The 11,974-nt window shown below is 56.3% G+C and overlaps 1 protein-coding gene across 1 annotated transcript in view; it reads left to right on the top strand.

Moving 5' to 3' along the window:
• Window positions 1-2,003: 2,003 nt before the first annotated feature.
• PLIN1 (perilipin 1) overlaps window positions 2,004-11,974 on the top strand; it is an 11,065-nt gene continuing 1,094 nt past the window's right edge. The window contains exons 1-8 of the mRNA XM_046652778.1: window positions 2,004-2,162; window positions 4,724-4,928; window positions 6,629-6,711; window positions 7,692-7,956; window positions 8,260-8,432; window positions 9,947-10,138; window positions 10,563-10,808; window positions 11,809-11,966. Coding sequence (XP_046508734.1) covers window positions 2,118-2,162; window positions 4,724-4,928; window positions 6,629-6,711; window positions 7,692-7,956; window positions 8,260-8,432; window positions 9,947-10,138; window positions 10,563-10,808; window positions 11,809-11,966 — 1,367 coding nt within the window. The 5' untranslated portion in view covers window positions 2,004-2,117. The remainder of the gene's footprint in view (window positions 2,163-4,723; window positions 4,929-6,628; window positions 6,712-7,691; window positions 7,957-8,259; window positions 8,433-9,946; window positions 10,139-10,562; window positions 10,809-11,808; window positions 11,967-11,974) is intronic.

Raw genomic sequence — 11,974 nt, 5'->3', positions numbered from 1 at the left:
TGGGCCCTTTCACCACTTTTCACCTCTCACCCACATTCTGGACTCCCAGCTGAAGCGGCCAAAGGACCAGCTTTGTCAGCAGAGCTTTCAGGCAGAGAGCCCTGTGCTCCCTCTGGCCCAAAGCCCTTCCTCCAGTTGCTTAAACTGCCCTCTGGCCCAGGTTGCGTTCCACACACAGCTGCATGGATAATTTGTCCTCTGAGGGCAGAGGCCACTTCTTTGTATACTTCCCTTCCTCTCCATTACTGTCTTATATTTTAAAAGTCTAGGTTGGGTTAATATTAAATGCATCGCATTTTATATTACTCCTTTTGGGGGCTCCCTGCTTGCCTCCCCTCCCTTTCCTGACTCCTCACTGCCTGGTTTATTATATCACAGAAACAGAATTGACTCCCAAGGATCTGCCATAAAGCTCCATTTCTCCCCACCCCTCGCCTCTTCCTCCCATTGCCCACAGCGTACAACTCAGTAGAGAGGTAACAATAGATAGAGTTCTCCCAACAAGGAAAATAGGTTGTGTCTTCCTATTACCCATTTTAATTAAAAGGCCCTCCTTAGACAGCCAGAAACCATGGCTTACACCACAGTCCATCATCTTTGAAGCCGCCGATTAGAATTTGGGCTCCTGCCCGACTTGTTGCTAAGGAAGGGTTGGGAGGTGACGGTCCTGGGTTGTCTGGATGCTGTCGATGTAACAAAATCTTGGTCGACACTGTCCCTTTTCCAGACCAGACAAAATCTGGTTGGCTTTCTTGCTGCATGTTCTGGTGGCATCTTAGACCAGGTAGAGGTCCGTAAACTTTCTTGAGATCTAGGAATTTACAGAGGTTGAAATTCCTCCCCCAGAGGCAAGATTGTTAAGGAGTCAACCCCCAGCTCCGCTTCTCTTTGTCACTGAGAGCAATTTATCTTCATAATCAAAGGGTAGTACGTTTAGGTGAACTCTGTTCAGGTTTAAATCTTACTGTTCAAGATTCCCTCTTGACAGTAGATAATAAGTGATGAGGGAAATAGGGTGAAAATGGTCCCACAGGACCTTCTGTGGAAAAGGAGCCAAAGATTATAGAACTTTGGAGCTTATGAGTTTAGTGACAAATATCCCAACACCTTCTTTCTGGAAAACAGATTTTTTGAGAAATATGTTACAGAACTGATACTTCATGGCTCCGGAATAGCAACTCCGAGCCTGGGCCTCCAGGTCTGCGATCCACCGCCTAGTTGGCTAAATCTCCTTACAGAAGTTAGCATATGCCCAGGGGACCCTGGGTCAAGTAACCATGGCAACCAGCTGAGCAGCTCTCTCTTCCTCTCTGCCCTCCTCTTGCTGGGAGGTGTCAGTAGCGTTGTCCAAGGCTCCCTAGAGCTCCTGGGATCGCTTCTGCCAGAGGACACGCTCTGCGGCCTGGGCTCAGAGGGACGGAGGCAGCATCCACCGGAGTGAGTGTGAGGGTCCTGGGACGTCTGCCTTCCCTGGCTTGTTTCTGAGTTAAAGGGAAGAAGTTGAGGGTGAGGGTCTCCTGGGAATTTTACTGAGGATGAAGAGGGCTACAGGGAGACCGCTGAGGAGAGGTTACTCAAGGTGAACGACCAAGAGCGCAGAGCAGGTGCTCTGGGGCCACCACCTTTGCCAGAACGCAGCTGAAATAGCTGGTTTTAAGAGTGACTGTTTCTCACCTGGTTGAGCCAGAGGGAAGGACTGGTGGATATGCTTCCTTAAAAAGAGGAATTAACGCAGAACTTTTTCATTAAAAAAAAGACTAAATCTGAAACTTAGTCTTTTAGTCTCTTTTGGACTCTCATCTAAAAGCCCCTCGACTTCATCTAAAACCTCATATCTCTCAAAGCTACCTTCATTTTTCATTTCTTACCCTGAACCCTTGTAAGAAACATCAGTCTTGACAAGTAGGCTGTGGGGCAACTCATTCCTGGGGGACTCGAAGGAGTGGCCACTTGTCCAAGATATTTACCCTCCAACCTAATGCCTTCTGTTCAGGAATCTTGAGCTCCCGGGCAGCCTGGGCCCAGTTGGTGGCCATGAGAGGTAGGGGACTGACCCTGTGGGTCTCAGGCTGAGGGCTTTCTGACGGGCCCTCTGCTTTGCAGCTTCAAGAGCTACAATGGCAGTCAACAAGGACCTGGCCTTGCTGGAGGGAGACCTTCCTGTGAGTAATGTGGGCTGATAGGGGACGGGGTGGACAACCGAGGGTGTCGGGGGTACAGGGAGGGCAGGGTCAGGGGAGGCAGAACAAGATACATCTAGATTAAAGTCGTAGATCATTGACCATCGTGTCCTAGTTATTGTTGCCCTCACTTCCTTTTGCAGGGGGCTGTTAGAGGATCTGGGGGGGAGGATGCCTATTAAAAACTAAGCACCTTGGAGAAAAAGGACAGAAATACTGGCTGGGAGGGAAAGGACAGGAAGGGGCCTACTGTACTCTAAGCCCTGATGCGGAAGCCACGCTCTGTGTACCCAGGCAGAGAGTGCCCAGTCCTGATCCACGGCACTCTGTAAGTCCAGGGCCATCGTTCATGTCGTAGTCCATGTAAATGGCACCTCTTGGAGTTACAGAGTGCACAGCCCCTGCAGCTGTACGTGGGGAGGGGTTGGAGGGCAGTGTGTCCAGTGGTGTGGGTCTGGCCTGGTTTTCACTGTGACTTGGAGTGGTTTGACACTCTTAGGTGTATCTGATGCCTCCTGGCGAGGCCTCTCTGATTTAGGCACAGTTCAAACAGTGAAACTTAAAAATTGTGAACCCATACAATACCCACCTTGTCCTGTTAGGCTTTAACTAACTTTTGCACTAGGAATCGCCATGGCAAGTTCTGTATCGAATCATAGAACACGGAGAAGCATAAAATGGTCAAGTGCACAGTTAAGCCATCCTGACGGATGGTGGCTTATTCCCTCCTGGGACCTCCCTCCCTGTTTGGCTTTGCCTGAAACAACTCTGAAGTCTCTGTCCAAAATGTTCAAGAAGAGGTTTTCTTGTTTACGGTCATAATCTTTTTTCAGTTCAAATTTCAAACTCACCTGCAAGACAAAAAGCTAGACTATTGCAGCCTGCTGTCCAGCGAGTCTTCTGACTCAGCCTCCTACAAATGGAAGAGGCTGGGTCTTTGCCTCCAGGGCAGAACCTGCGAGAGCGGCATATTCAAAGCTACAGAGAGAGCTCAAGCGGGAGTCAGACCGGGGGAGTTTTCTCCTTTTACTTTTTATGTGGAGAATTCTTAACATTTGTAAGAGTAGACGGAAGACTATGATACCCTTCACTGGCCCCAACAACCACGAATCCACGGCCGATCCCGCCTCATCCTCACCCCCATCCATTCCCCCCCTTTGTGGTATTTTGGAGCAAATCCCAGATGTGCCATTTCAGGCCTGAGTTGGATCCTGGCTCTGCCACTTACTAGCTGTGTGATCTTGGCTAAGTCACTTCATGTCTCTGAGTCTTTGCCTCATCCTCGGCTAAGTGGTGGTGATAATGCTGACCTCAGAGGGTTGCCGTTAGAATTAAATGGGGTCATGTGCACCAAAGCACCCCATCAGAGCTGGAGCATGGTGGCACTGAGTAAATGTTTCCCTCTGTGTCGCTAGAGTCCATGTTCTTTTACTCAAAGACTAGTGTTTCTTCACTAAGATTCCTACGTGACCTGAAGTTTCGTTATTATTAAGAAAGGCAACACCAAAGTGTAGCGTGCCCAGAGGAGGGGATCACAGACGAGCGTGCTGAGCCGTTTGTAGGCTGAGTGAGGAACTGGAGCTATTTAGCAAGGAGAAGGGACCACTAAAGGGAGACACATTTGCCTTCAAATATGCGAAGGGCCAGCCCACAAATGATGAAATAGATTTGCTCAGTGTTGTTCCAGAGGGCAGAGGATCGAGCAGAGGGTGGAGGCAGATTTCAGCTCAGCAGTGCTGTCCAATGAGGGGCACAGGTCACTCTGTGAGGGGTGAGCTGCTTCCATGGAGACGTCTGAATACAGGCCGACCAGAGACGCTCTGGGAAGCAGCCTTGCTGCAGAGGCCCCTGGAGAACTAAGATTCTGTGGTTCTGAACTTACGCCTTCTGCTAGGTGCAGCCCTGACAGTGCTGCATTTATTCAACTGACCTTACTCTGCAGGCTCTAGGCGAGGCCCTGGAAACACCAAGATGACAGTGTCCCGGGCGAGAGACAAGTACGCACATGATCGCAGCACCATGTGACGAAGCTGGAGACAGCCCAGGGAAGGAAGTGGTGGCTTCTGATGTGAGGGAGGAGAGTCAGGAAGCTTTGCAGAAGAAGTGATGGCATCTCACCAGACAGAAGGCCATGGGAGGGGAGGGGAGCATTCTGGGCAGTGGGACAGCATGCACAGGCGGGGAGGCAGTGTCCCAGAAAGACCACAGAAACGTTTAGATGAAGCCACCAATCCAAGGTGGACGAAAACTCTAGACAGATATGCTGACATGCTTGCTCTCTACCAGGGGTGGGCTGGAAGGCCCCTGGAGGATGGAGATGGCCTCAGCAGCTCTGCAAAGCCTGGACTGTGACCAGGAGAGCATGGAAGGCTGGCTCTTGTTTTTCCTGTGGGCATCCAGAGACCTCGCTGGCCTGGGTCCCTCCTAGGTCACTTGGACCCTGGCTAGCCCCACCAGTGGGCTCTGTGACCCTCAGCCCACTCTCCTGGGAGGTGGGAAAGAGAGGGCGGACAAGCTGAATGCCTTTCCTCCTTCCATGCCAGGAGCAGGAGAACGTGCTGCAGCGGGTCCTGCAGCTCCCGGTGGTGAGCGGCACCTGCGCGTGCTTCCAGAAAACCTACACCAGCACCAAGGAAGCCCACCCCCTGGTGGCCTCTGTGTGCAATGCCTACGAGAAGGGTGTGCAGGGCGCCGGCAGCCTGGCGGCCTGGAGCATGGAGCCAGTGGTGCGCAGGCTGTCCACCCAGTGTAAGTCCTCGTGGCGCTCGGAGGCTGCCTGCCCTTTCACCAATGCTCACTGCCTGCCTGCCAGTCTGTCTGTCCACCCGTCAGTCTATCTGGTCATCTGATAGCTTGCTTGTCTGTCTGCCTTTTTACCTGTCTGCCTGACTGCCTACATCTCATGACTTGGTCTTCTCATTACAGATATGGATGGATGTAGATGTAGATATAGATAGAGATCTCATCTATAGATGCCTCCTCTAGAGCCCAGCTGACATTTTCCTAGGATAGCAATGATGGGCCAAAGAATTGGCAAGGGGAAGGGATGGGCAGAGCTATGTGGGCGGTGGTGGGAATGGGGCCCGTGGCAGACCAGACACCCACTTTAGCTCCAAATCCAGCATCAGCATCCGCAGGAACTAGCAGAGTCTGGCACAGAGGCAGGGGCAGTGGGCACGAGTGTGGGCCTCGCAGGGCTGGAGAGAGGGTGAGGGTGAGGGGAATCCCTCTGGGCCCAGCAGCTGGTGGTACCAGCTCTTGACAGGCAGGGGCAACAGAGAGCTACCAGCCAGATCCCTGGAGGTGGAGGACAAGGGTCCATGAGGACCTCACTAGACCTGCCCTGTTCAAAGTGTTCTGCCCATTTGAAAATATGCCTCCAAGGCACAGCTCTTAACAGGCCTGCGGGAAATTCCAGCAGCACTAAGAAGTCTAGGACCTCCCACCATCTCATTAGAGATCTCATTAGAGAAATAGGCGTATCTGAGGATTCTGCACAGCAGACAGGAGAGGACAGATGCAAAGAAGACCCAGGCCCTGAGCCAGCCCTCCTGCCTGCAAGCTCCTTAAATAATTTCCCTGGGTCTCATTTTGCCCAATCAGAAGATGGCCAAGTCATCTGGGCTTTCTGCTACTTGAGAATTTTGTAAAGAAAAATAGGATCTCTGGAGAAAGAATATATGGAGGAGTATATGCAAATATCCTTGCAAACTGCTCTCCGTGGTTGCAAATGCAGAGCGCACATCCCCAGCAGCCCCTGGGCAGTGTCTTCTGGAAGCACTCACATCTTCTGGCGCTGGCCCTGCTCTCTGGGGGCAGCTCCTTTCTCCTCCCTGTGACCCTCTGCCCACTGTTGACGCTCTCACTCCTAGAGGGTAAAAGGGAGGGCCACGGACAGTCTGGGACCTGGACCGCTGTGGCTGGGGGCTGGTCACCTCCAGAACTAAGTAGCACCAGGCCTGGTCCCACCGAGGCCTGCCCTAGGGCCCTGCCACCCCTCCCCTCACACCTCTGCTGTCCTTTCTCATGCTCCTCCAGAGAGCCCGGGAGGGAGAGACCAGTATTTGTTGGTGATTCACATGGTTTCCGTCACTTTCTCCTCGCAACAACCCTGCAAGTTGGGCCCCATTAGTCCACATTTTACAAAAGAGGAACCCGAGCGTCAGGCAGGTTGTGACTTGCCTGAGCCACACGCTGCAGGTGCAGGCGCTGGGCTCTGAGTGCAGTCGGCCGGCCTCCAGAGTTCCTGCACCCGGAAAGCCACCAGCCTGGTCTCAAGGAGTCGCAGCAGACGGGGCTAAAGGCGCAGAGGGCCTCAGGTCCCGAGCTGCTCTGGAGGCAGCAGGGCTGGGGGTCTGAGGGCTCCCGGGCACCTTCCTTGGCACAGAGGGCACTGCTAGTTCTCACGGTGGAGGCAGGGCTCACCTCCCATGGCCCTTCTCTTCCAGTCACAGCTGCCAACGAGCTGGCCTGCCGAGGCCTGGACCACCTGGAGGAGAAGATCCCAGCCCTCCAGTACCCTCCTGAAAAGGTGAGCCCCTCCCTCTCCTCCACCACGCCCCACACTCTGTCGTCACTGCCTCTGGAGGAAGGAGAGGGCGCGAGCTGACGATGCTGTAACCGTGCGTCTTCCATTTCTGTGGGGAGGGCTGCCCCTAAGGCCAGGCAACGTGCCCCTTCCTCCTCCTGGGGGCCACACGGAGGCAGGCTTTTGGGGACCAGCAGCACAAGCCCAGAGGCAAACTCGAACAGGAGCTTGGGGTGGGTCCCACTGCTCCTGATACCCCATCCACCAGGACCCCCCAGGGGGCTGCACAGGACCACCTGACAACTACAGCCACCTGAGAGATGGGTCACCCTCCTCAGACCGCAGGACTACAGGCCCATGTCCTTAAGAGCCAGCCCTTCACGGGCCATAAGCCTGGAAAAAGCACTTCACTTGGCTGTACATTCACTGGGTATCTGCGTTGGAAAGGGCCGTGTCAGGTGCTTCTGGGGAATAAGCCTCCATCTCCTACTTATCCATCCCACTGAGCCCTGCCCCACGCAGCTCGTGATTTAGGGAGCCCTCTCACTTCATCCTCTGGGACCAGGTGCTTATCCTCATTTTACAACTGAGCAAACTAGTGATGTCCCCCGGGCAGAACTTGTAGGAAGATCACCCACGTCTATAAAGCAATATAAACGCAGATGGGTGTGTGCACGGTGTTCTGAGGGAAGGATGGAGGACACAGCAGAGGGATGTAGAAGAGGAGATGCCTCCTCTGCAGGAGGGTATCAGGATAGGCGTCATCAAGGAGATGGCCTTTGGGGCATCCTCACAGGATGGTTAGGATCTCGACAGGCAGAAACGGGGTAAAGAGGCCAGTGTCTGGGTGGTCAGCACAGGGCGGGTCAGAGCCTTTCCCTTTAAAGCTCAGCTTAATCCAGGCGCCCAAATATTGCCTTCCTGGAAGCTGGGCTCAGGGCCCACCAGACCCACGTGCCTGACCCTCCTTCCCGCTCCCCCAGATCGCCTCTGAGCTGAAGGACACCATCTCCACCCGCCTTCGCAGCGCCAGGAACAGCATCAGCGTCCCCATTGCCAGCACCTCAGACAAGGTCCTGGAGGCCGCTCTGGCCGGCTGTGAGCTCGCTTGGGGGGTGGCCAAAGACACTGCCGAATATGCCGCCAACACCCGAGTGGGCCGGCTGGCCTCTGGAGGGGCCGACTTGGCCTTGGGCGGCATTGAGAAGGTTGCTGAGTTCCTCCTCCCGCCAGCGGAGAAAGAGTCAGGTATCTGCCACTAGGGGGCTGGCAGACCCGCCCTGGGGAGCGAGTTGGCCTCCTCTGTTGCATGGGAATTAGCAAAATCGGCAAGTGCTCATCCCACAGGGGAGGTCCGGTGGGTGGGTTTTTCAGATGGATCTCACCTCATTTAGCCCCCTCCACATTTATAAGTGGGGAAGCCAGTTGCTCAAGTCACCAGCAAGCTTGTGGTGGAGCCAGGACAACCCTTTCTCAACCCTAGACACCCCCGGCTTGCCCCAGCCCCTCTCTGACCTGTCCTCCCTTCTTTTGTCCCAAACTCCTACCCAGCCGCTGCCCCAGGACACCAGCAGGCCCAGGAGCCTCCCAAGGCCAAGGCCAGCCTGGTGAGCAGGGTTGGGGCCCTGGCCAACACCCTCTCTCGGCACGCCTTCCAGACCACAGCCCAGGCGCTGAGGCAGGGCCACGCCCTGGCCATGTGGATCCCTGGTGTGGCGCCCCTGGTGAGTGTCTGCCCTGCACGTGGACTGACCCCAGGCCTGGGAGCCAGGCGGGCCTCCTGGTCCCTCCCATCTCCCGCCTCTGTCCCGGGAACATCTCTTCCAGCCTGGGCTGGGACGTTAGGTCTAGGAACAGGGCACAAAACCCTTTCTGGTGGGAAGAGCCCCAGCTGGGCCACATCCCTAATGGCCCCCATGTTTCTGATCTCCCTTCTAGAGGCTTCTAATTTGCATCCCACTGCACCCGAGGTAGGGCTGCCTCTTCTAGGCCCAGGTGGGGCTACCTCCCCCGCGCACCGCCCCCATCTCTCTGTGTATTTTAGCAGAGATAGCCCGGATCTTTTCATAAGAAACTAAGGCCAAGAAAAGAAATAAAAACAACATCAAAAGATAAAGCCCAGCAAACAAGATAACCACTCTCAGCCGTCATTTGGGTGAGACTTTTCAAAGTGTCGTCAGGCCTGGCGCGTCCATTCCAGCAAGTGTTTGCTGAGAAGCTGCTGTGCGGGTTCTGTGGTTCCCATGGGCACACAGGAGTAGTAGTTCCCTCTGTCACCTGCACTGGGGGTCACTCACCAATGGGGCTGAATGAGACTGACTCCCCGGCCTGGCCTGGCCCGCGGGGAAGAGGGCCCACAGGCCACACAACCTCAGGGGCACCACCCTTCACATGGAATATAACAGGGTCCCCTGACATTGTATAATAGGGCCGCCTTCTTTGTGGGGCTCCCTGGGGGCTTGGGATGAGCCGGGCTGTGCCTCAGGGGATGCCAGCCCCCTGCCCAGGTGGGTCTCCTCCCACGGGACACCCTGGCCCACCTGGTGTTCTCACTCTCTAAAGATCTGCAAGGAGCATTTTCTAAAGCTAAACCTACGTATCCCCCATGACCTAGCAACCCCACCCAACAGAATTGAGAGCTTATGTCCCCCAAAATACACGTCAACAATGTTCCATCAGCTTTATCCTTAGCCAAGAACTGGAAACAACACAGATGCCCATCAACAGTAGAATGGGTAAATTGCAGTATATTTATGCAATGGAATATTACACAGAAATGAAAAAGAAGGAACCACTCCAATGTGTAATAACATGGATGAATCTCACAACCTAATGTTGAAGGAAAGAACCTCTTCATGGACGAATACATGCATTGTATGAGTCCGTGTGTACAGAGTTCAAACATGGGTAAAACCAATGCATGTGGTCACCCCTGGAGGGTACTGACCGGGTCAGGGGCCCAGGGAGGCTGCTAGGGTGTTGAAAATGGTCTCTATCTCGAGCTGTGGCGGGTGCATAGGTGTGTACCTGTAAAAATCCACAGAGCTGTTCCCTAAAGATGTGTGCACTTTAGTGTACGTAAGTTATCACTCAGTGAAAAGTTTCAAGAACAGTCTGCGGGGGCCAGGCCCTGCTCACCTCCCCATCCTGACCCGGGGGGTGAGGGACTCTGGCTGCTGGTCCCGCCGGCCTCTGGCAGGGGCGTGAAGCCAGACGCCTGCCCGCTTCGCTCCCGCAGAGCAGTCTGGCGCAGTGGGGCGCGTCCGCGGCCATGCAGGTGGTGTCCCGGCGGCAGAGCGGGGTGCGGGTGTCCCGGCTGCACAGCCTCATGGGCTCCCAGGAGGAGGACCACGAGGACCAGGCAGACACAGCGGGGGAAGAGACGGAGGAGGAGGAGGAATCAGAGGCCGAGGAGAACAAGCTTGGCGAGGTGAGGGAGAGAGCGGGGCCTACCTGGGGATGCAGGACCCTCAAGGTCCCACAGCCCAGAGGGGGCGAGAAGCAGAGGCCCAGGGTGAAAGGGGACAGGGACCTGGTCCATGGATGCAGCACTCTTCACTTCGCCCCCAAACGCCCAGCTAACAAAGCCCTTCCCTGCTATTCTCTCAGCTGAGCCTCACACCAACCCCATAAGATAAGCAGGGTAGAGATGGTCGTCCCCATTTTGCAGATGAAGAAACAGGTTCAGAGAGGGCAAAGGACCTGCCCAAGGCCACACAGCTAACGGCAGAGCCAAGGCTACAGTTTTTTCTTTTTGGTGTCCACGTTCTTTCCCCTCTAGCTCTGGGGATGGTGGGGAGGGGAAGGGTCAGGGCAGTCCCTGCAGGAGGCACTGACCTTGCTCTGGTCCCCAGGGAGCAGCCCAGCCCAGTCCGCAAGGCCTCCTGGGCAGTGTGGCACATGGCCTGCAGAAGGCCCTCCAGGGCACCATCTCGGCCGTGACCTGGGCCCCTGCAGCCGTGCTGGGCACCGCAGGGAGGGTGCTGCACCTCGTACCAGCCCGCCCTGCCTCCTCCACCAAGGGGAGGGCCATGTCGCTGTCCGACGCCCTGAAGGGTGTTACTGACAACGTGGTGGACACGGTGGTGCACTACGTGCCGGTGAGTCCCCCCTCCCGCCGTCACCCTCCCTCCCCCTCAGGGCCTGGACAGGACAGAACGCAGATGTGACTGATGGGCCACAGGTGCCCTCCTTTCCCCCACCTCCTTGGTGGCCCTCCTCTGATCCTCGTGACCCAGAAACATTTTGACACACCATGGCCTTGACTGGGCCTTTCCCAGGCCCAAGAGGAAAGAGCCCCGTGGCCCTGGCCTGAGACCTTTCCCCACATCTCTCCTTCCCACCTGCTGGTGGAGAGGTCTCCCACTGTCAGTCTGGGGTCCCCAGTAGCCCTCCCCTCTTGGCTCGCACCTGAAGGACCTGGAGGGTCTGCATGCTGCTCCCTGGAAAGGGGGTGGAGGGAGGGTTCCGGGGCATCCCTAGGAGGGAAGCTATGTTCCAGGGGACAGCAGTGGCCCCCATCCCAATTCTGTCACCTAGCACCAACAGGAAAAACCCAAGGGATGCCAATACTGTCCCTTTGGGAGTCCCTGGGTCCCTTCCCAGAGCAAGTTACAGGTTGTGCAGGTTCTGGGAGGGCTGGGCAGGGCAGGAGGCCCCCTCAGAGCTGGCAAGGGGGATGGGTTCCTCAGTCACTCACTCCCACCAAGAGGCATGCCTGTTCACCCTGGCCCCAAACACGACCAGGCATAGCACGCTCACGCTGGCTGGGGCATGTGTGGGCCGTGCGTAGTCCACAACTCAGGCCCAAGAAGGGCCAGGAAAGCCACTGGCCTCCCACTGAGGGACCCCTGGGGGAGGCCCGAGGGGTCTAGAAACTTTGGGAGAGGGGCTGCCTGCCTTGCCTTGGGGTCTGGACCTTGGAGACCATCAGAGAGGGCAGAACCTCAGCGGTCTCCCTTGCACATCCCATCCTGCTGCACCGGAGGCCCCTGTCCTACGACCCAGCCGCGCCCGGACGGCCGCCCAGGGGAGGCGGCGGGTGGGAGGCGCAGGACCGAGGGCCGAGCCGGGCCCCTAACGCGGCTGTCTGGCCCTCAGCTCCCCAGGCTGTCGCTGATGGAGCCCGAGAGCGAATTCCGGGACATCGACAACCCGCCGGCCGAGGCCGAGCGCCGGGAGGCGGAGCGCAGGGCCTCAGGGGCGCCGCCCGCCGGCCCGGAGCCCGCGCCGCGCCCCGCGCAGCCCCGCGGCAGCCTGCGCCCCT

The sequence above is a fragment of the Equus quagga genome, chromosome 2 (genome assembly GCF_021613505.1).
Source record: "Equus quagga isolate Etosha38 chromosome 2, UCLA_HA_Equagga_1.0, whole genome shotgun sequence".
NCBI classification, from domain to species: Eukaryota; Metazoa; Chordata; class Mammalia; order Perissodactyla; family Equidae; genus Equus; species Equus quagga.
The sequence above is the reverse complement of the archived record's forward strand: the minus strand, read 5'-3'. Positions and strand labels throughout refer to the sequence as shown.